This window comes from Talpa occidentalis, unplaced genomic scaffold (genome assembly GCF_014898055.3).
Source record: "Talpa occidentalis isolate TD23 unplaced genomic scaffold, MPIMG_talOcc4v2.1 talOcc4.4, whole genome shotgun sequence".
Classification (NCBI taxonomy): Eukaryota; Metazoa; Chordata; class Mammalia; order Eulipotyphla; family Talpidae; genus Talpa; species Talpa occidentalis.
Genome location: NW_023604295.1, coordinates 124,311,309 through 124,335,870, shown reverse-complemented (window position 1 = coordinate 124,335,870; position 24,562 = coordinate 124,311,309). Strand labels below are relative to the sequence as shown.

The 24,562-nt window shown below is 38.5% G+C and overlaps 1 protein-coding gene across 3 annotated transcripts in view; it reads left to right on the top strand.

Moving 5' to 3' along the window:
- The window catches only part of ARHGEF26 (Rho guanine nucleotide exchange factor 26), a 115,597-nt gene that overhangs the window by 18,527 nt on the left and 72,508 nt on the right, over window positions 1-24,562 (top strand). For all 3 annotated transcript variants that reach the window (XM_054701004.1, XM_037526255.2, XM_037526254.2), the window contains 2 exons: window positions 10,287-10,343; window positions 13,273-13,433. In XM_054701004.1, coding sequence (XP_054556979.1) covers window positions 10,287-10,343; window positions 13,273-13,433 — 218 coding nt within the window. The remainder of the gene's footprint in view (window positions 1-10,286; window positions 10,344-13,272; window positions 13,434-24,562) is intronic.

Below are 24,562 nucleotides of genomic sequence, written 5' to 3'. Positions count from 1 at the left end.
TCTTTCTTTCCTATCACCTCCCTTCCTATACCTTAACTATAGTTTTCCTGTGGGCAACAGTAAAGATACGATTGACATCCTTAATTCCATTCGTCTGACCTACTTGTTTCATTTCTTTTTTGAGTGAGGACTTGGAAACATATTTCTTCTTCTTTTTTTTTTCCTTTCATTCTTTACTGAAACATATTTCAATTTTGATTCAAATCTATGTTTCAGCAACAAACCCCAGACATGTTTATTAAACAAAAATCAAAACTATAAAGAGATTTAAAAAAAGACAAAAATTAGTTTAAACCCCTCCCCACACCCAGTTACTACTGACATTTTGATATATAATTTTTCTTTTTTTGGCGAGTATAGTTATTTTCTTTCAAACAAAAATTTAATAAATATACAAAAAAATTTTGTTGATCATTATTTTTCCCTTAACAATAGTATAAATATCTTTTTCAAATGATTAAATCTCATGTTTTGTAACTCATTGTTTTTTTTCTCTTACCATTGTTCTGTATGGCTTTCCATGTCATTAAACTTCCTTTCACAGTAACATTTTCATGTATTATATGTCATCAACTGAGTAGGTGTTTGGCTCTTTTACCCAGTTCTCCATTAGTAGTCATTAGTTCTGAGCCTCCCTGGTGGTGCAAGGGGTTAAGATACAACCTGTGAAGCTATCCGCAGCCACTGTAGCACAAATTTGATCCCCACCAGGGAGCTACCCACATGGCACAGCAGACCTCTCCTGGGTCACTTGCTTCTCCCCTCAGCAGTGTATTTCAGTCAGTCTGCCTGTTCTGTTCCCTACTCTCTCTGGTGAATCCTCTCACCCCTACACCTCTGGCCTGTACCCTAGTTCTTGCGTGTATAAATAAATATTTTTTTTCTAAAGTAGTCATTTGTTCCTAATTTTTTATTTAAAAATTGAAAATTTAGAGTTCATTAAGTTCTTTAAATCCATAATTTTTGAGTTACAGAAATAATGTGGATGCATTCTCCTTATTATAAAATTAAACATCTCAGTTATGACTGAAATCAGCCTTGATTCCACAACTATCCCAACCCCTCCAGTGTTTATTAGTAATTAGCCTGGTCTGTTCTTTGGTATTTTAGTATACATTCCAGTTTTTAAAACTGCTTTTTTTTTTTTTTTAAATAGTCTTAGAGAATTGGCCTTTCCACCTAAAATTAGTTTGCCTTTCTGTGTCATTAAATTTTTATGTATCTTTTTAATTTCATTTTCTCCTCTTGATTGTTGGTAAAGAGGACCATAGCTCTCACTTATCTCAAGTGGAGAGTGTGAATACATTTGGGTCTGGACTTAGTAGCCCACAGGACAGTGAAAGCTAGGAAGAGCCACAGGTCAAAGAGAGGAATTTATATAGTGGGAGAAATGTCAGGACTAATCACAAGTTAAATTTCTAGGGTCCCAGCTAATGACTTAGCTTTCACAGTGGCAGAAGCTGTGACTCAGTGTGAGATTCTGGTTTCTGCGGTATTGGTGGAAGCCCATATTTTAAGAGAATAACTGTAGATCACGAAGTCAGAAGTATTGGAAGACAGTGAGCTGTTGTGGTTAAGAGCATAACCTTTGTAGGTGAGCAGGCAGGCTTGAGTTTGAATCCCAACTTCCAGCTTTACCACTTATTAGGGTTAATTACCACTTTTCCATGTCTCTGTATTTTATAAAATAAGGGGCTAGTAATACCTTCCTTGCAAGGTTGTTATAAGGCTTAGATGCCTGGAAAGAACAGCACCTGGGGCAAGGTAAGCATTTCAAATACATGGAGGACTAACAAGAAGTCAACCAGGAATTAGCTGGATCAGAGAGAAAAAGCCAGCAAGGACTGACTGAATTCATACATGTTTATCAACTAAATCGTACATAGCACAGCAGTTTATTCTTGTACATTTAATCACCTATCTGTGGTTTGTACTTTCAGTCTCCTATCTGTGTTGAAATAATTTGGGTTCATTTGGGGATGCTGAGAGAATGATGTAGGCCGTAGAGAAGCAAAAGCTTCAAGCCCTGGCATTTGTTATCTGAATTTACCATCATTTTATTGACTTGTGCTTACCAGGAGTCTGAGAGTGCTTGTTGCTTCTTGAGATCTTAGAACTTTGGTGAGGATTATAGATAAGCTTAACAACAGAAGGCCAGAGAAGAAATCCTTTTTTTAAAAAAAAAGATTTATTTATTTATGCATACAAGAACTGGGGTACAGGCCAGCGGTGTAGAGAGTGAGAGGATTCACCAGAGACAGAGTGGGGAACAGAACAGGCAGAACTGACTGAAATACACTGCTGAGGGGAACAACGGGCGAGACAGGAGAGGTCTGCTGCACCATATGGATACCTCCCTGGCCAGGGATCGAACTCATGCTGCAGAGGCTGCAGATAGCTTCATGGTGCTGTGCTTAACCCCTTGCACCACCAGGGAGGCCCAATCCATTTTTTGAATAAATGAATTAGGAGGCCCCTGGTATGTAACTTAACAAATTTTCTAATTAAGTACATGATTTTATTAAATAGGCCATTGTCTTCTACCTCTCCTTTTTAAAAAAAGAGAGTGTACTACTCTCAACTATAAAAAACGATGAACTCCTGTCATTTATGACAACATGGATGGAACTGGAAAGGATAATGCTAAGCAGAGTAAGTCAGAAGAAGGACAAATACTGATGGTCTCACATTTATGTGGAACATGGGGAAACATAACAAAGTGTCAGTCAAAACCAAACCTGTAATAAGTTTTGAACATCTGACTGCAAAACCAGGGGAGGAGGGAAGTGTAGAGGGGGAGGAAGCAGGAACATGATGGAGGATTGTTGGGGCTCTGGTAGATGCCAGGTTATAAAAGTGTACATTTGTAGAGGTTTGAACCTGTTAACGCCAGAGCAGATACAAAGATGTAAATGTACTTTAATTCAATTAACATAATTTGGAAGAATAAAAAAGGTAATGTTTTCCCTAGTTAACTATCCCCCCTAAAAGCCTGTCATTGCCCCCCATCTTGATGTCATTTATCTGATCTTTGGTTGCACAGATCTCTGTGGCAACTGGTAGCCTGGATAGATGATCTCCCAGGCCTCTCCCAGACCCATTCAGGGCTGGAAACAGCTTGCCGGGCTGATTACAGAGGACTGTTTCTGGACCCAGGCAGATTTTTCTTTTTCCCAACTTCAAACGTACTCCCCAAGAGGCTGTTCCCATGTTAGTTACAGTGAAAGCCCTCTAGCTCATTTGTAATTCTAGGGCTATTTGAGTTGTATTAAGTCTGTAGAAAAGACCTGGGAGTGACTTTGTCCTGTGGTATAATTTTACTTTACTATTCATTCCCTTCCCACTTGAGCTCTTGAGAACAGAAGCCTGTGAATAGCAAATCATCAAGAGGCATGAATAACCCGCTGATTTTCAGCAAGTGAGTAAACTCCGCAAGTTCAAAGGTTTTAGCTCAAAAGGGTATTCAACGTACACTGGTGCTTTATGGAGCTCAAGTGAGCTTGGATTATAAATATCTGATCTAATTTTTAATTGGCAACTTTTCTGAGCTTTTTCAGTTGGTCAATCTTCTGGGGTTCTTCCACTCTGGTTTCCCTGGCTGGTGGAGAAACAGAGGAGGAATGTGCCTCCCATCTTGTTTTAGAGCACTATCAGTCACAGAAGGTCCTGGAAACACGTCCCTATTTGCCCCCCAGAAATGTTGGTTTGGGTGGTGAAAAGACTGGTGTTATTGAACGTGGCTGTTTTCCACAGACACAGCACTAGCTCCATTCTGTAGATAGCTCTATATAAATGGCAATGTTTGGGTCTACTTGAGGCTTAGTAAACTTGTCTTATAGTTTATTCCAGCCAGTGGAGTCAACAACCAAGGAAATTTGCACAAAGTTTCGTGACACAGTACTCCATGGGGTAAAACACCCATGCCTGTGGTGAGTGTCTTAAACCTGTTGCTGATTTTTGGGGATGCTCATCCCTGCAAGATGCTTATCCCTGCACAGTATCAAGAAGAGTAGTGATGTGAATTTTAGATGGAGTATTTAATACTAAACTTTTGAGTCTATACATTGAAGAGTTTATCTTCTCATAAATTTCAAAATATACATTTTGGTTTAACTAGACAGTATTTGATACATTAATGAAATATCTTGTGCTATTCTTTATCAGTTTTAGCCATTAATTTCTCTCTCATTTGGACATGGGAAATAAATTGGTTATAAACATCATAGGTGAAGAATTTCAATACAAATTGCAGTAATAAAATATAATTTATTGTTACAAATTTGAGACTAGTTAACATTAGTGAGTCTTCCGTATTCATATATTTTAAAAAAGATTATTTATGCATACAAGTACTGGGGTGTAAGCCAGAGGTTTGGGGGGTGAGAGCGTTCACCAGAGACAGAGTGGGGAGCAGAATAGGTGAATCTACTGAAGTATGCTGCGGAGGGGTACAGTGGGCGAGGCAGGAGAGGTATGCTGTCATGTGGGTTTTCGTATTTTTTGAATAAAATTTTTTAAAGATTTATTTTTATTTATACATACAAGAACTGGGGTGCAGGCCAGAGGTGGGAGGAGGTGAGAGGATTCACTAGAGAAAGAATGGGAAGCAGAACAGGCTAATCTACTGAAATACACTGCTTAAAGGGAGCAGCTGGCGAAACAGAAGTCTGCTGAGCCATGTGGGTTATCTCACTGGCCAGGGATCGAACTCAGGCTGCAGTGGCTGATGACAGCTTGATAGCCTTTAGTTTAACCCCTGTGCCACCAGGGAGGACCTGTATTCATATTTTCAAACTTATGTCAAAACTGTAGTCTTGGGGGCCTCCCTGGTGGCGCAGCGGTTGAGCGCTGGGTTGCAAAGCTGCCCGCAGCTTCTGTGGCACTGGTTCGATCCCTGGCTGCCCCCCCCCCGCACCCCACCAACCCCCCCCCCCGCCCCCGCCACCGGAGGAGGGTCCCACATGGCACGTAGACTTCTCCTGCCTCCCGCTGCTCCCCTCAGCAGTGTACCTCAGTCCCTCTGCCTGCTCTGCTCCCCGCTTTGGCTCTGGTGAATTCTCTCACCCTCCCGCGCTTCTGACTGTACCCAGTGCTTTTATAAATAAATAAATAAATAAATAAATAAATAAATAAATAAATCTTAAAAAAAAAATGCAGACTTTAAAAAAACTGTAGTCTTGGACAGTTGCTTTATTTGACTATATTTTTATCCACTTTAAATCTTGAAGATATTTGCATGCATTCATATTTTTTCTAAAGTCTATCATGGTAAGATTTGAACAGTTTTGTGAATTGGCTTGATTACACATAGTGAAGAACTCCAAATTGAATCAAATTCTTAGTGTTTCATTAAACTACTTTTGCAATTCAAATGATTGATAATGTTAAATAACTAAGGAGGAATAAAAAGTTCAAATGAGGTTGGAAGAGATCATTAGCGAAGCATTGGTTTGACCTTCTCACTTGTACTCAAACCGAACTACCAATAAGAAATGTATATTTTAGGGTCTCCCCTGGTGGCGCAGTGGTTGAGCGCTGGGCTGCGAAGCTGCCTGCAGCCTCTGCAGCGCTGGTTCGATCCCCGGCCCCGGACGAGGGTCCCACACGGTGCGCAAACCTCTCCTGCCGCCCGCTGCTCCCCTCAGCAGTGTACTTCGGTCCTTCTGCCTGCTCTGCTCCCCGCTCTGGCTCTGGTGAATTCTCTCACCCTCTCGCGCTTCTGACTGTACCCAGTGCTTGTATAAATAAATAAATAAATCTTTAAAAAAAAAAAAGAAGAAGAAATGTATATTTTAAAGATTGAAAAGGAGCCTGTGCAGTTTTAATTTTTTTCACTTTAAATAGCAAGATAGGAATCAGGTTTTAGAAAATGGCATATTACTTTTTCTCTGTCACACATGGAAACAAGGGGAACATTTGAATAAATGTGATAAACTTGATAATATTTTAGATTCTCTTAGCAAAAATGTACAAATTGCAAAAAGCACTTGCATATTATTGGCATACTAAACATACTTTAATGTGCTTTATACACTTTTTTTTTTAATCAAAAAGATGTCTGGATAGTCGAGTGATTTTACTTACTGCCAAGGTCACTGTCTTTGGCCAGAAAATTTCCAGATATTTACAATGAAAACTTTTTGACACATTCTTTCTTCTTCCTTTTCCTTTCTCTCTCTTTCCTCCTTCCATTCTTCTTTCCTTGTTTCTTTCTGCTTGATGTTGGGCTTAATGTTCTCTTCTCTGTCTTCTGGCAGTCTTTGCAGGATGCTTTTTATACCACTCTCGCCCCCTCTCTCTGGGTCTATCTCCACAATCTCCTTAGTCTGTGAAGTTGTCTTGCCTGTTTATGACCTCCCTTCAGGCAGCGCTCTTGGTGCAACTTAATGTAGAGCTACCCATGGAACAGGAGCACAAGTGGACAGCAGGGTTCCTCTTGGCTCTGAGGAAGAACCTTCCAGCCTACCCTGGGAAGGGTCTGGAGGGGCTGAGACTGAAGGACAAGCCTGGGAGCAGTGGTCTGGCCCCCGGCCACAAGTGCACATTTGTCAAAATTCTGCAGAGCATATTTTCAGACTCCCTGAAGGTGCTGCACTTCAGTTTTCTTAATTATGACCCAAGAAAACATCCTGGCATCTTTTTCTCTGTTGCAGGAGCTTTGTATGGGCTCTGGTTTCGTATGGAATATTTTATCATTGCTTGTATTGTATTTGTAAAAGATGATACTTTGCCTTTTTCAAAGCAACCTCTCTTTCCCCTTAAGAGAACAACTATCTTAGGGGGGAATTTTTTCTTTCCTTTTCTTTTGATCTAATGAAGTACTCTTAATCCTTCTGTAAACCAGTTGTCATCTGCGTAGGCCTCCGAGCACACATGTTCCCCTCTCTCCCTGTTAAGACTTCTGGGTTTGAACTCATTAGTTTTTTGCAATGGAGATGCCAAATAGGGTGAAGAGTCTTGCTGGTAACCTTGCCTGAATACATTGCAGGCCTGGCAACTGGTTGTGGAGCCACCAGGAAGTGAGACAGAGAGGAAAACCTGACATTCCTGCCTAGAGCTGGAACAGTGGTTCTGTTCCTCTGGTTGTCTCCTCCCTTATTACAATGTACACAAAAGCCTTTCAGCATGAATTCTTGCTAACAGTCTGGTCCAGGGTCAGGTGGAAAAGCTAAGAACATTTCACAGTGTGGGTTGATGAGAAAACCCCATTTGGAGACTTGGTACAATCCTGGCATTATAGAGGAGCAATCGTGATGATTGCTTAACCCTAGAAATGGGGTGCCTCCTGGAGATTAGGGTCTCTAATGCATATGATGTCATAGTTACGAGCATAAGCACTGGAGTTGGACAGGCCTGGTCTGCAACCTATTAGCTGTGTGATTTTGAATTCTAAGTCCTGGTTGTTTTCCACATTTGTGAATTGGGGGCAAGAATGGTGTCAACTTTCTGAAGTTTTTATAAGGATTCAATGGGAAAGGGCTTAATGCTTTGCACATTTCCTGGCACACAGTAAATATTCAATAAATGATAATTTTATTATTGATTCAGGATTCTTTCTACTATACTCTGTGAGTTTTTCCAAACTTCAAGTTAAAGATACGAATATGTGTGTAGTTTTGAAGATGGACCTGCAACCCCTTTTTAGTCAAAAATCCATATATAAGTTTTGACTCCTCAAAGACAACTCCAGTCATGTCTTCATATCCACTGAGGATTGCTTTCAGGCCACCCGAGGATACCAAGGCCTGTGGTTGCTCAAGTCCTTATAGTTAACCCTTCATGCCTGCGGGTTTGCGTGTGTGGATTGGTTGAATCCTTGAATGTGGAGCCTGTGAACATGGAGGGCCAATGTACTTATTGAAAAAAATCTGCTGTAAGTGGACCCAGGACATTTAAACCCATGTTGTCGAAGGGTCAGCTCTAATTGTCTTCATGTCTATGACAGTCCAGAGGAGACTTTGCACCCGCTGTCTTCCTGTACGAGGCCATGCGTCACTCCCCTGGGCATTCCCAAAGACTGTGCCAGGTGGCTGGGAGCAGCGTTAAGGATATTCTTTTCCAGGTCTTCAACACCTAGGAATTCTGTAAAACTAAGATTGCATCTGCAGTTAAAATGTTTCTCTGGGTCTTTCTTCAAGCCTCCCCCTTTAATTGTTGTCCTTTTGCCACTTTACTAGAGGCATCTCTCTTGCCCATCGCAAATCTTCTATGGCACTTTGTCCCATGATGTCAAACCACTGGGGCACAAGATAAAGGGGGTAAACTTGAAATACTGATTCACAAAGCCTCCCTTAATGAAGCCATTGTTTCCCCTCCCCACCTTACTAAGAGTTGCATTCGCAATAACATTTTACTTTTAGGGGAAAAAAAAATTTACTTTTAAGGCTCACAGCACTAAAATTGGAAATAATTGTGTTGTTTTGGTCATAGGTGGTTAATGATCATATAGTGATTACATAATCCAAGAGACTCTTTCACACTTAAAGCTTAATGGTTCTGGGAAATTTTAGGAAATAAAACAAAAACATATTTTTGCATCAGATTATGCTAGGGTTATATTAGAGTAATAAGATAGCCTAATACTTGGAACTCTATTGCATTAGGAAACTGGGGGGGAAGGGATTGACATAAATATGATTTAAAGGATAACAAAAAATAGTATAAAATCTCCAACTGCTAAGGAAAACATTTATTTTTAAAAGAGTGATGGTAGATACCAATCTTTATGGTTTTTTTTGCATCTCTGAATAATATTTAAGAGACTATGTATCACATTTTAAAACTTTTAGGTTTGCAATTAGTAGGAAAATAATACCTTTTTATTGCATCAAACTTACGATGAAAAATTTGAGATATTAGAATTGGATCTAGGGAATATGGTTTTAAATATTTTCTTAGGATTATAATAGCAAAAATATTTAGTTACATTTGTTGTATTTTGTTTCTATTAATTTCTATTGTGAAAGGAGAGAACTCTTTTTTTTTTTTTTTAATAAAGGCATGTTTTTTATTTATTTATTTTATTTGTTTGTTTGTTTTGTTTATACATGCACTGGGTACAGTCAGAAGCACGGGAGGGTGAGAGAATTCACCAGAGCCAGAGCGGGGAGCAGAGCAGGCAGAAGGACCGAAGTACGCTGCTGAGGGGAGCAGCGGGCGGCAGGAGAGGTCTGCGCGCCATGTGGGACCCTCCTCCGGTGGCTGGGGAGCAGCCGGGGATCGAACCGGCGCCGCAGAGGCCGCGGGCAGCTTCGCAACCCAGCGCTCAACCGCTGCGCCACGGGGGAGGCCCAGGAGAGAACTCTTTTTTATTGCTTTTTTTTATAAACAAACACTACTATATTGACTTCAGTTATTTATTGACTTCAATTATTTTGCTTGGAAGAACTGGGGTATAGGCCAAAGGTGTGAGGAGGAGAGAGGATTCACCAGAGACAGAAGAGTGAGCAGAACAGGTAGATCTACTGAAATACACTGCTGAGCGCAGCAGCAGGCGAGACAGGAGAGGTCTGGTGTGCTCGTTAGTTCCCTGGCTAGGAATCGAACTCAGGCCTTAAAGGTGATAGTGCTGAGACTTAACGCCTAGGCCATTAGGGAGGCCCTTTACTGCTCTTCTGTAAGTGTAGGATTTAATTGGTTGATATTTTATACATGCTATGGTTTTTGGTAATTTAATCTTTGACAGAAAAACGGGAGTAGCTTTGGTGTACCAGACTCACTGCTAGGTATCTTCTAGAATTCACAGTTCTACCTCTGTCCTTCAGTTTAGAAGCTGCGTTGTGATAGAACTGCAGCAGTCAAATAAATAAAAAGGTGTGGTGGCTGAAGAAATAATTGCAGTGATTTTACTAAAGGTACAACTGCAGTGCTAACATATGAAACTGAAATTCTTGGTTGTTCTTACAGTACTTTTGCTTCTCTAAAGACTATCGGGTTAGCATTCTCACTTGTTGAATTCCGATATGCGGAAAAGACTGCTGAAATTTGGGGAAGGGAGGACTTTGTTTTCTTGCTTTATTGGGTTTTTATAAAGAACATTATTATTTCATGGAATCTTGGTGAAAAATAGTGTTGACATTACTCTTTCAAAGTGTCATCCTGAATAGTAAGCTCTTAGAGTAATGGCTTCATTTTCTTTATTAATAGATTTAATCATGTTTGATTTAGGAAAGAATTTGATAAATATTTAGGAGCATCCAAAACTAAGTCTGGAACAGATTAAATTAACCTGTAGGATAATGTTCTAGATATAAGTGAGCTCAACTTCATTTTGTTTTTTCTCTTAGGTGAAAAAAAATGGATTATCTCAGACAGTTAGCCAAGAGGAAAGAAAGAGACAAGAGGTATGTTTTCTGCTGAGCAGATGGTTAGAGCTCTGAAGGGTGTGTGTGGTTGTCTGTGCTTTTACCTACTGTGTGTACTTGTTCAGTTTTCCTCTGAAAATATATTTATCTTCTTCCTTTTATAAAAGCAACATATGATTTTTTTAAAGATTTATTTATTTATGCAAGAACTGGGGTACAGGCCAGAGGAGCGGGAGGGTGAGAGAATTCACCAGATACAGAGTGGGGAACAGAACAGGCAGACAGACCGAAAACACTGCTGAGGGGAGTAGTGGGGGAGACATGAGAGGTCCGCCGCACCATGTGGGTATCTCCCTAGGCGGCTGGGAATCGAACCCCCTGCAGAGGCTGTAGACAGCTTGACAGCGCTGTGCTCAACCTGCTGCACCACCAGGGAGGCCCAACGTGTGATCATTGTTAACTAAAACTGCACATAACCTCCAGAAAAGAAAAATTTTTAAATATCCCAATATTTATAATTTACAAAACAAAATACCTAGTTTAAGTATTTAGACTGAATGAAACTGATTTTAGATTCTAGACCTGAAAATGGATATGGTGGAAAAATTGGTGAAATCTGAATAAAATATGTACATTTGTCTATAGACAAAATGTAATGTAACTTGGTTGTGTAATGTACACTAGCTAGAGGAAGCTAATTGGAGACACAGGCATCTAATCTCTCTGCAAGATTTCCATAAATCTAAAATTAATCTAAAACAAAAGTTTAGTTAATAAACATAAAGTAACAATAGGGTTTCACAACTTGAAGTTTAAATAAAAGCATTTTAAGAAAATTGTTCATTGTAGTGCTACATTATGTTCTCAAAGCACTTCCTTCCTGTCTTATGAATAATAATGTGTATATATAAGTCTATGTATATGCACACATATAAATTAATTCCACAAATAGCAGGAAGAATCCTTTTTTCATTGACTTGAAATAGCAGACATATAAGGGAACATTATAATGCCATTTTTTTAAGTTAAAGAATATATAATATTGGGATACCCATCACTGAGAATTAATAATAATTTTATACATATTTCTTAAAGAAATTAAAACTTTTGATAAAAAATAATAATTCCCATATTCTCCCTGCCAGGCCCATGCCCTCCTCTCTCTCCAGAGGTAGCTATTGTTATGAATTGGTCTGTATTCAAGAGATTGTTCAGTGTTCTAAAGTATGCATTTGAACATTGCTATTCTTTTAAACCTTATCTACTTGAACCTATTTTATTTCCTGTATGTTTTGAAAATATTTGTCCGGATTTGTTATAGCAAAAAGTAATGATAGCAACAAATGTAACTTTATGGTTCCTTTCTGCCCCTTTTGCTTTTAGCAGAGGTAACCTGATTTGCTTTTAAGTAGTTGATGTCTTGATGTCTCTGTTGAAGGATGTTTTAACTGTTATTACATTAAACCTGTATTAAGCTACTACCACTTATTTGTCTTTTCATGCCATCTGTTCTGTTTAGTTTCTCCTATCTGTTCCAATATTAGCTTTTTGGATTTGATTATTAAAGCTTTTCCTTTAGAAAATATTTTAAGTCATTCCAAGACACGATATCCATCAACAACCTGAAATCTTTTCTTTTGCTTAGGAAGGGAAAAGTATAAATTAGTTACCATTATATACCTGGAGATAACTATGTTGATTGGATAGCATTACAACTAGATGAAGGTTAAATAAGACACTTAATGTTCCTACTCTTTACTCTGCAGATGGATATAACACTTCAGTCCCTGGAGCACACAGAGGCTAGATTAGCACATTTAATTAAGACTTCCCTAAATGCATGTGGATGCTAAGAAGGGCGGTGAATGCTGAGATTAGCATCACTAGCCTGACTTATAAAGTATGGCCCACCCCAGCAGCTGGATGTCTGCCTTCCTGGACTGCCAGCTCCCACCTGACCTCAGCTGCAACACAAGGACTTAAGAGAAAGTCCTTCTTGTCCTTTGGGCCACAGACTTAAGGGGAGCAGGCCTGAGGCCAGGCTGATGATGGCAGTGTTACTAGCCTCCAGGAAGGCTGTGAGTCTCAGGCACACAAGGATATTAACCACCTCTCCCTGGGGAGGAATTCTCCCTGCCTTGCCATTCCTGGAAGCCCTAAAGTTGATTTTGTTAAGGAGCTAGATGAATTCCTTACCCCGGGCATTGGTGTCCATCCACATATGTGGGTTAGCATTTCATCTTTAATGAATCCTTATCTTTAACAAACCTTGTGCCTGGCACCAACAGTTTCTGTAGAGGGTTCTTCACTTCTTCTTGAGACACTGACAAGAGCAGAGAGGTGGCTCTTGGACAAATAGAATTACTTTCAATTATGTGAGTTTATATAAAAGAATTCTTGCGACTGATAAGAATCTTTTGAGGGTAGGTACAATCTTGCTCTCCTAATACACCCAGAATGTTTGCTGTTATTGATTGTAAATTGGTCTAATTAAAATCAGGGAGAGAAGGATTCCAGAGGGGAGGGAGTGAAGGAAACTATTTGTGAAAAATATCCTCTGACTCCCAGGCAATCGCCATAAATCTTTACTGTCCCAGAACAGTCGAGCTTTGAAAGCAAGACTGGAGGAGATGCCCCAAAGGTTCGTTAACCTCACACTGAGATTTTATATCTAGCTTCCTTACATTGACTGCACCCCTTGGCAAAGAATGACCTCAGGATGTAATCACAAGTCAGTTGATGCTTTCCTTTTTTCATATTTATACGAGGCTCTTGATTCTAGTTTTGAGATTTTGGATATATGTGCCTTATATGAAGACAGTCATTTGGTGATGTAAATTTCTTAATGCTTATTTTTGGTACTTATCAAGATAGTCTGTCATTCTGTTCTTATAGTGGAATGATGAGAGCTATATTTAGCTCTTTAGTTTAAAGATTTAATAATCCATTTCTTTTTCCTTCTTCCCAGGCTATCTTTGAAGTCATATCCTCTGAGCATTCATATTTACTCAGCTTGGAGATCTTGATACGAATGTTTAAAAATTCTAAAGAACTGAGTGATACAATGACCAAAACAGAGAGTCACCATCTTTTCTCCAATATTACCGATGTCTGTGAGGCAAGCAAAAAGTAAGTTGTTTTACTTTGCCTTTGGTCATGCCAAGACATCACTTACTATTAATATCAGTATTATCTGAAAATCTTTTTAAAAGGGGAATTTAGTGTAGGTTTTTATTTTCCTTCCTTGAAATGAACATGTAGCAGGTTGTTAACCCTCTTCAGTTCATTTCCTACCAATCAAGTGGGATAAAAATTACATGATTGGTTAACTCTGAAGTCATTTAATTTAAATTATAGATTAAAATTTTATTGAATTTCAGTTGCTTGCAAAATTTAAATATCTTGTTTTTCATTTCTGTGGTAGTTCATAGTAAGGGAACTATTGTGGAAGTTCTTGTCTTTTTTATTTAAAAAATAAAACTCAGAAACTTTATAGCCTTTATTGAAAGATAAAGAAATAACCTTAGTCTTTATGTTTTGTTTTGATTTTACTTGAAGTGCAATGCTTTAATAAGATAGTGCTCATGTGCTTTATGATTTCTGTTATATTTCAAGTAAGAATGTTCAGTTTCTATATGATAATCTGTGTCATAAGAACTTGTATTATGAATAAAAGAACTTATGTTGCAAAGAAAGAAAAGATCTGTTATATTTCAAGTAAGAATGTTCAGTTTCTATATGATAATCTGTGTCATAAGAACTTGTATTATGAATAAAAGAACTTATGTTGCAAAGAAAGAAAAGAACGTATGTTACAAACGTTTATTTGGGTGAGTTGGAAACACTCATTTTAGATATAGCCTTTATAGATTTCAAAGACTTAGAGGATTTGCAGAGCCTGTGTGGCTATGTCATGGGCCACCTGTGTTACAGGGGATCCCCACTTGTTGATCCTCCAGCACTTGGCCTCCAACAGTGAATCTCCAAGTGGTAAATGCTAACCCAAGAAAGAGTTTCCAGTATAAGAAAATGCAAAATAAAATCTTGAACAAAATGAATGATCCATGTCTGAATTATGTATTACTGATCGAGCATGGCAGTGGTGCAGGTAGGATGCTCTTCATCCATTTACCTAATAAAAAATTGTAGCTGTAGGTGGTAGGTTATTTGTGTAGGTTGCTATCCATTCATTTGACATTCAGCTTAACCATGTGGTGTCTGGGTCCCTAAAGTGTTTCATCACGGTTTGTAAGCAATTAATACTAGAAGCCCTTCTATGTAAGGTGAAGTTGTTTGAAGACAGAAAAGAGAAAATCATTCCATTCAGTGTGTGCATTAGTAGGGTCATGTCCTTACTAAATTCTTCTTTATAAAGAATTGATCATTTCAGTCAATACTTAGAATCTGCAAGATGCCTGGGTTCTAGAACATTTCAGCTGGTGCCCCCACCTCCCAAGTGATTGTCGATCCTCAGGGGCCAGCGGAGGCCAGTGGGACACATCCAGCATGTGCGCACAGGTATCTAGACCAGGCTCCTTCCCCTGAAGGGGCAAGTTAGCATCATGCTGGATGTTAGGTACATGAGGACCCTTGTTGAGAATCAGAAGTGAGGATGTAGATGTCGGTATAGGTCTTTCTGTACCCTTCTAAGGAATTCCCCCCGTTTTCTCAAGGTCACGTGGAATGTGGAACAATAAATAGGGGCTAGGAGAGCGCAGTACGGTGTTTGCATTAGAAGAGAAGGTGAAAACTGTGAAAGTCTAGAGGCCACTGCAGTAACACAGAGATGATAGGAACCTGGTAGGCATCCAAGAGGAAGGACTTGAGAGATATTAGAACATAGAATTGAGAGTACTTGGTAAGAAAGAGGGAGGGGTTTTGTTTGCCTGCCAATTTTCCGCTTGGTTGACTCTGGATGGTGCATATGTTAACCACAATATAGAGAAACAGGTTAGGGCTTCGTGAGGGAGAAGAGAGATTTGAAGTGATTGTAGAGGACATGGGAATGTCCATGTTTTGTTGAAAGGAAAAAAAGCGATTCAAATTTTAGAAAACTCTTAACTAGGGATACAGACTTGAGTCATATAGATGGTTCTTGACACTGGGTTTAATGAAATAGTAGAGCTTGTAGCAGTGTTTTTTATGTGGTAGTGTGGTGTTCACCTACTAAGGGCACTTGGAAATGCATTTTTGGTTGCTCACTGATTTGGCAGCTCCCTCCACTGACATGAGTAGGTAGGGACCAGAGCTGCCAGCCCCCACCTTTGGTAGGACTGTCCCTGACAAGCATGATTTGCCCAATGCCAGTGGTGCCCTTCTTGAGATGTGCGACTAGAGTAGAAAGAAAAGGAAAACCAAATTTTGGCACAGAAACTCTTAAGGAGCTTGACTGGGACAGAAATTAAGTAAACAGGACAGACCTTGGGCTGTAGGGACACTGGCTCTCAACTGCCTTTCTGTTACCTTGTCAGAGCTGTGGTCTGCAACTGCTTGTCTTTCTATCCCTTTTTCAAAGTGTATGTGGGGAGGTAGCTGAACTTCTTCTGGTCCTGTATGTGTGTCTTCTTTGGGAAAGGACACTCTTTTCTTTCTCATGGTGTGATTAGATGTAGATCGTTGGAGCTGAAGCGGTACAGTGTGCCTGTGGGTCAGTGCCACACAGAACCTTTGACCTCTAATTCTACACCAACTTCCTAGAATAATTTATAAATAATAAACTAGAATTTATAAATAATAAACTAGTTCTTTATTTCTTTATTTCTTTATTTTGTGGGACCCTCGCCGGTGGCCGGTGATCGAACCGGTGCTGCAGAGGCTGCGGGCAGCCTTGCAACCCAGCACTCAACCACTGCGCCACCAGGGGAGGCCCAGTTCATTATTTATGAATAATAAACTAGATAAATAATTATTTATCTATCTAATAATAGATCTCTAATAGTAGATAAAATATTATTTATTTTTATTTATAAACTAGTTTATAAATAATATACTAGATAAATAATAGAAAAAAACCTGAAACTTACAGTATGATTGATTTACATTAATTTGCAAGAGAATGTGATCTCATCTTATTGTTTTTAATTTTAAGATATATCAGTGGTGAAAGACTGATGGTATCTGGAAAGGAAATTATCATTTGTCTAAGATTAAATATTAATCCCACTATTGTGTTTAAAAACCCTAAGGCCTAAGTAAGGATTTTTTTGTGCTAAAAAGTTTTCTGCCAAATGAAAACTAGATGAGCCTTTGTTTTGATGTTTTATAAAATGGGAGTTTTACCCTCAATTCTGTGTTTTCATTCTTCACATCTAGGTTATGCTAACCTTGATATTTCATTTAAATTTCTTTCAATATAATAGAGTGTACTATTATTTATAAGCTATAAAAATCTGCTGCTAATGAACTTTGCTGGATGCTTGTTTTTCTTTCTTCCATTTCAAAGTTAAAACATTGGTATTTCTTTGGGATGTAATTTAAAACTGAAATTATGCTTGTCTTCAGTGTCTGCAGAGTAAAATAAAAATATCCATCAATGTGCTTTTGTGTCCTGAGTAACTGAATTTGTTCCCAACATATAATGAGCAGCTAATGCCAAATTCTCCAATTTCTGCTTTGTGTAGAAGAGTATATTACAATAATAGTAAACATACAAAATGTACTTACCCAGCACTTGCTTCTCTGGAAGATAGTTTCCCCTAATTTTAATCAGATTATAATAAAATTGAAATATCATGGCACACTAAATACTGTTTTAAATGCACATGCTTAAACATTTTTTGTCATGACTTCAGCTTACCAAAAAATGACATTTTACTCAAATAATAGCAAAACATACCCATTTTGTAAAATGTGCTTTCTATTTGATAATTAAAATTCTAAACTTTAATGCATAAAACCTTCAAAAGTTTTATGGTATAATTACTAGCATTTCATCTTTTCTGAGTAAATCTTAAAACTAAAATTTAAAAGAAAACCATATTAAATTTAGGCCAGAGAATGTGGAACTCTTTATGTTGCAGAAACTGTTTAACTTTGCCCTGCAGTAATGGATGTTGCCATTACTTTAACTAGCAAATGTTCTTATTCAATATACACTATGAGTTTACCACAGAATCTCTGGTAAATAAAGCAATTTCCTTGTTTCCCTTAATGCAACAGAGAAACTATTTTCTTTCTTAAACCAAACTTCTTCAGCTGATAGTTGAAAGACAGTGACATTCAGAAGCTGCATATTATGGCACTCTATTTCTCTGTCTTGACGTGAATAAACAAGGAAGTTCACTTGCCGTTCACCTCAAAGTACTTGACAGTAACATGCTCACGTTGCTCAGCTTTTAGCAATAATGAATACCCGAAGTAATATTAAAAGCGATAAGCTTTTACTTATGTATCATTTCAAGTAGAGAAATGAAAACTACAGTTTATTAATGATAGATGGGGTCCTCTTAGTTGAGAGAGCAGGGAGCGTGTGCTGGGGGTACAGAAGGCTTTGCGGCAGTCCATGGGGGACTCTGCCGGGTAAAGATGATAAGATACTGACCCTTATATCCATTCCCTTCCAAAATCTCACTAAGGATGATTGGAAAGTCATCACACAGACTCACAAGGATGAAACAAACAAGGAGAGACAACAGCAACATTTTTGGAATCTGAAATACAGATGTCAGTTCAGTACTAGGTCAGGTAGCCTGAGAACTCAAACTGGTTGTGAGGAAAGAACCAGGTTTAAACCCCCAGTCTCTGAAAGGTGCAGGAATTGATCATGTTGAGGTAAAATGTGACTAAAAAGAAGAGTTCTGTAAAAGTTTGAGAAGTAGTCAGAATTCAGATGCCTGTTCAGCTGGATATGGCATGATTTACCCCAGTAACAGGGCCAAATGAACCCCAAGACCCAGGCCCACAGAGGAAGTGAGGACAGAGTGAGAGGTGACTGATGCTTTGCACTAGCCATGTGCATGGGTACCCTTCACCCTGTTTTTCTCAAAAGGGATTGACTTAGTTTGAGTTAAGTGATATTTTATAATTTTTATTAATGGCATTTATTGGCATACAACAATATTATTGTCATATTAAGTTGATCAGGAATCAACAAGCTGAAGATTACAGTACAAATATGTAAAGTCTCAAACATTTAAGAAATATATCCATTTCAGGGCCTCCCTGGTGGCACAGGGGTTAAGTCTCAGCGCTATCAAGCTATCGCCAGCTACTGTGGCATGAGTTCGACCCCCAACCAGGGAGCTAAGACACATGGTGCAGCAGACCTCTCCTGTCTTGCCCACAGCTCCCCTCAGCAGTGTATTTCAGTAGATCTACCCGCTCCCCACTCTGTCTCTGCTGAATCCTCTTACCCTCTGCACCTCTGGTCTATACCCCAGTTCTTATATGCATAAATAAATAAAAGTAAATCTTCAAAAGAAAAAGAGAAATATATCCATTTGAGAAACACAGTAGACAAGTATTTATTAACTCTAAATCTTAGTTTCTGCTGCTTTCTAATGGTGATGTAGGTATATCTAACTTCATAAAGTTGTTAGAATTACATGAGATAATCTATGTAAAAGGTTAACACTGCTTAGCTCTCAAATAGTAGTGATTTGTTTATATTATTACTGTCATTTTGATCATGTGACTGGTATTCTGAAATGTCTTTGGATTTTGTATTTATAGACTTGATTACATGTCCCACTGTGTTTGCCTCTGCCAGTACTGGCCTACGACTAGGTTAGCAAACAGATCTTATTTTATATATATGCACATGTTTTTTTAAAAGATAGTTGTGGTAAGTTTTATACTGTTTTAACAATAAGCTTTATTTTGACATTGAATGAGTTCAAAATAAGTGGATTCTTCCTTGTAAAGGGTATTAGTTGTCGCTTAGGTTAGGACTAAAACCTGAGCTGTTTTCTTCCTCCTGGCCTGGTGTTTGCCTTGTGCGGTGATAGATTCCTTACACCACTGCTTCAAAACAGGCCTTGACACGCCCCAGCTGCCAATGAGACTTGTTCTCCTGCTTATTTTTTGCAGATATTTGGGCCAGTACTTGCTTTTTTTTTTTTTTTTTTTCTTTTTCCTTTTTGGCATTGCTTTTGCAGGAGTCTGAAGATTCCGTTGTCACATGGAGATTTTAACTTGGATAAGATCTGGTTGGGACACAGGAAACTGTTACCAAGTGTAATCATTAGCTGTTATCAATCTTAAACCAGGGTAGAACTTTGTGGAAAAGGAAACAATGGCTGGGGGTGTCCTTGCAGTATTTCATCTGCATTGCATTTACAGCTGTGGGTTTTGAATCATTACATGGATTTTTGACTCTGCCAGTTGTGAGTAAAATAAGCAGGACCACACAGTTTTTCTGGCTGATGGAAAAGATTTTAATGTAAACTCTGTGATCTAGCCAAGTTAAATCTAGCACTTGATTTAAGCACAAGAAAGCTGGTTGATGTTCTAAGTCTCCAAAGCAAGCTCTTCTAAGGATTCCTATTGCTTGTTTATCATGGGATGTTGCCTCTAATAGTGTTGCATTAATTATTAGCATCTGGGCATCAATTTTGTGTGTTTCTAACACTTCTTATTTCATCTGATGTAATCCTTTATAGCATCCTATGAAGTACCATTCATTCCCTTTTGCAGATAAGGAGATTGAAGGCAAAAATTAATTATGTGAATTTGCTTGAGGTCGTTCACTTAGATGGAATTGAAACTAGTTTTTTTCATTCTTTCAAATGCATTCCTCTGGACCATTTATTTAAAAATACATATACGTGGGTTCTGTTTAAAGAACTAAATTTCAATTTAGGTCTTGGTAAGGATTACCGTATGGAAAATGAATAGGATTTGCTCTTTTTGGTGTCATAATGCATGGAGCTAGACACAGAGGGATTATTCTCTTCTCTTAGATTTAAATGTCTTTGACCTCTTCAAATGTAGAAACCTTAAAAGCAAAGAGCATTTGTGCGATTTGTTTTCTGACATAGCTCTGTGGTGCCCTCTTGTCATTTCCTAAGTGAGGAACATTGTGCCTCTTTTGTTGGAGTATTGCAGAATTCTCCAGAAGTACACTGATTACAGAATTGTCCAATGGTTCATCTCTTATCAGAGGGCTTAACACACAACAGTACAATAAAGACATCAAGTAGCTTAAATTCCTTAGACTACTTTTTTTTTTGTTTAAAGATTTATTTATTTATGCATACAAGAGCTGGGGTACAGGCCAGAGATGTGGGGGGGGGGGTGAGAGGATTCACCAGAGACAGAATGGGGAACAGAACAGGCAGACTAGCTGAAATACACTGCTGAGGGGAGCAGCGGGCGAGTCAGGTGAGGTCTGCTGGGTTGCTTGAGGCTGAGGATTGCTTCATAGTGCTGTGCTTAACCCCTTGCGCCACCAGGGAAGCCCCTTCCTTAGACTACTTTTATAGTGGTTTGAAGAAGAAAAGAAAATGTGTGTGTGAAAATGTGAACAGGCTGAATTCAGTTTATAATTTTCTGCTTTTTCTACAAAATAAACTTTTGTAGAAAATAAGTTTGTAAATCTTTCTTAGGACTTAAATGAAACATGCTTTATCTCTTTGGTGATAATGAACACTGAGCCACCTCTTAGCAAACTATTTTTATTTTTTAAAATAACTTTGTGTAGAAACTGAGACTATGGTTTTCTTTAACAATCCTGAAATCCCTTTTTGTATGTATGCTGAGAAGATATGTAAATACCATTTAAAGCATTAGTTCAGCATATTATTACTATTCTGAATCTAATATTTTTCTTTTTTAAGATGGGGATTAAATCAAACAGGCCTTGTGATTTTAGATTTTACAAGTAGTATTTTTAGAAAAATATCTTGAGGAAAACATTTGTCACGAATGGTTATTTGTTAAAGGACTTAACTGATACTTTATCTATATGGTGTTTTCTTTGGATTTTGGAAACTTTTCGGGAAATGATTTGAACTTGAAAAAAAATCTGGTGGAAAGGTTCCATAGAAATGTCAAGATTGGCTAGGATTGACCTTGTCACTTGTGGGGGATTCAAACAAAGGCCCCTTTGTAGCAAGAAAACTGTCTCTGTATTGGGAGTTCATTGGAATTTTGTTTCTAGCAGGGAAGACTGATACCAGCAACCAGTCAGGGCACAATAGCAGTGTTTGTGTTTATCTGCTGAAGTCCTCTGTCATGTAACTCCTACTCTTATTCCCTTGCATCTTGTGTATATTTGATACACAACACTTTGCTATACATGTAGGTGTATGTACTTGTGTAAGTATGTAGCTATCTTTGAAGAATCTGCTAGGAATAGGTGTTTTCGGGGGCATCTTTGATAGCCATTCCACAAGTTGAAATTTTACTTGGGCTGTTTTGTTAACAAAAGAGCAGAAATGATTAAGCCATGAAACGGTTCTCGTAGATGTCACTAAGTAGCAATAAATTAAAGATCTTTAGGAGGACTGTTTTCTGAAAACTTATGTCACAGATTTTACTGCCTTATCTCACTCTTTGGAGATCTGATAGTCATTTGAGAACTCATGTTTTTTTTTTTAATTTAATTTAATTTTATATATTTTTTACATAATTTTTCATTTTTTGCACAATGTATGCATTTTCATCTTGGTTATAGTCCCCATACAATTCCCACCCCCTCTTGTTTTGATCCCACTCCCTTTTCCCCCCCATAGTGTATCTCTGGTTTATCGTTGCTTGTTGATTTTGATTTTTACTTTATTATAATTAGTCTTTTTCGTGGCCCCTTATTTAGGTTTTCTAAATTCCTTCTATGAGTGAGACCATCCAGTATTTTTCTTTTTCTTTCTGGCTTATTTTGCTGAGCATGATCCCTTCCAACTCCATCCATATTGCTGCAAATTGCATGAGTTTATCTTTTTTGATTGCTGAGTAATATTCCATTGTATATATGCACCACATCTTCTTGATCCAGTCATCTATTTTTGGGCATTTGGGCTGTTTCCATAGCTTAGCTATTGCAAATAGTGCTGCTATAAACATAGGGGTGCAGGTGCCCTTTGGAATTACTGTTTCTGTATCATTTGGGTAAATACCTAGGAGTGGAATTGCTGGACCATATGGAAGCTCCATCTTTAGCAGATTAGGAATCTCCACACAGCTCTTCATAGTGGTTGGACCAGTTTACACTCCCAGCAGCAGTGCAGGAGAGGAGAACTCATGTTTAGCAGTTTTAAAATATGCTAAGTACAGGCAGTGAGTTGGTTTCCCTTGTTTGTATTTAGGATGTCCCTGGAGTATCACTGTGTTGAAATACCTTATTCCTTTTTCTTTCATTTTTTGTGCTAACATCCAGCTTACTTCCATAAAATTACTTTTGTAATTGGAATGTAATTTTATTACTTTAGACTATAAATATCATTTAACAATGTTAATACACTTAGAACTCAGGTTTTATTATATTAATATTTCTGAGAGTTAAATACTGGGTGATTTCTACTTTTTGCTCATGAAGTATTTTTCTCAACTTGGAGGTGGGGCAGGTATAATTATTTAGACTCTCTTACTCTTTCCCTGAACACTATTGAGTAAAGCCTTTGCTTCTGGACCCTTTGAAGACCCCCGTATTTGGAAGCTGACATGTTCAAACTAGAGAAACTTGGTGCCTTTGCCTATTTTATTGCAGACTTTTTTGTTATAAACTATTTCCCAGTTTTGAAGACTAGTAAAAACTAGTCTTGATCACATTTCTCTTTCTGAGACTAGAGGGAGGAATCCAACTATCCTTAGATTGCTTTTCCCTCTGCATGTCAGTTGCTAAGTGACTTTACATTACAAGGAGGTCATGTTTATCAGAATAGCTAAAGAATGCAAAACCAAGGTACTGAGGTCCTCGCCTGCTGTGAATCTGTTATCACCTGCTCACACTGAGAATTACTCATTCCTATGAGTGCTTTTTCTAGATCCTATATTCTCACCATGGTGGAAGGATTTGGGAAAGTTGGTCTCACAGAGGGTGGGCTTCGCAAACATTACCTTTTGCTCAGAAGCCTGACTGACATGAGGGTCTGGATGTGGTGAAAGCCTTTTGGGAATCATATGAAAAACGTAATTGTACACGTTACCTCTGCGAGTGTGTGTGTTTCAATGTGAGAAAGACTGCAGGAAGTGAAGATGTGAAAACCTGCTAATAGGAGAATAATATTTGAAAATGATTTTCTGAGAGTGAGCGTCCAAGTGATGGAAACCAGATGGCCAAGGGCTCTGTAAGCAGAGCTGACTGTCCTTTTCTCTGGGATTGTTGAACACCGTTTTCGAGGAAGTGTGGCAGGACATTTTGAGCATCTCAGTGGATGTATTTCTTTTAACAAGCCTGGAAGTGAGTTGTGGGCGAAGGATGACATGGTAACAGTTTGTCTTGTGGAGAACTGCTTTGCTTCTTTTAAAATGCTTTGCTTCACAGGCTTTCTCCTGTGAGCAGAGCTTGGGGGCTGCTGTGCCCCCATTCATCTGATGGTGGCTACTCTACTTTAATCCAAGAAACAGAGTCAGTGGGTGAGGGGCCCAGCCTGCCACTGCCCAAAATAAACATAAACGTGAGAAATTCAGATTCCATCAAGGGTATGCAGTCAGGGTCCTGCAAGTGGCATAGCTTACAAAGAACTCTATAAAAACAATTAAGAGTGTTTCAAGCTGGTGTCAACTCAAATAAACTATGAGCGCCAGTGCCCATCTGATTTTCTATCTGATTTTATCTGCTTTTTTTTTTTTTTTTTGATTTGTCAAACAGCCAGGGTCTTAAATGGAGAATAACACTGGGATTGCTTTTTCCTCTTCCTACACTCCCCAAATGAGCCAGGGCTCTCTTTGTGTAGTTTCTTCTATTTAGAAACTTTAAATGAATGGATCCATATGAATTATGGAATTAATTATCTTGAGGAAATAGTCATTGCTGTGGATATAAAACTTTTGGTGAATGTTCCATCTTATTCTTTGAAAAAAATAAATTAGGGTGAGATTTTGGAGCACCTACTGTGTAGTGGGCAGTGGGCTCAGCATTGGAAATATAACAATGAACACGACAGTCAGTTCCTGTCCTGGTGAAAATGGTTCCTGTGGAACAGAATAGCCTTCAAAGCAGGATTTCAGCAAGGTCCAGAGAACCAAGGGAGTGTCTTTCCTTAACCCTCAGTTACCCTTATTTCCTTATGCTCCTTCATCAATTTAGTCTCACGATTGTCATTAACAAATATTTTAATAGAGATATAATTCAACTAGTCTCTAACTTTATGTAGAAATGC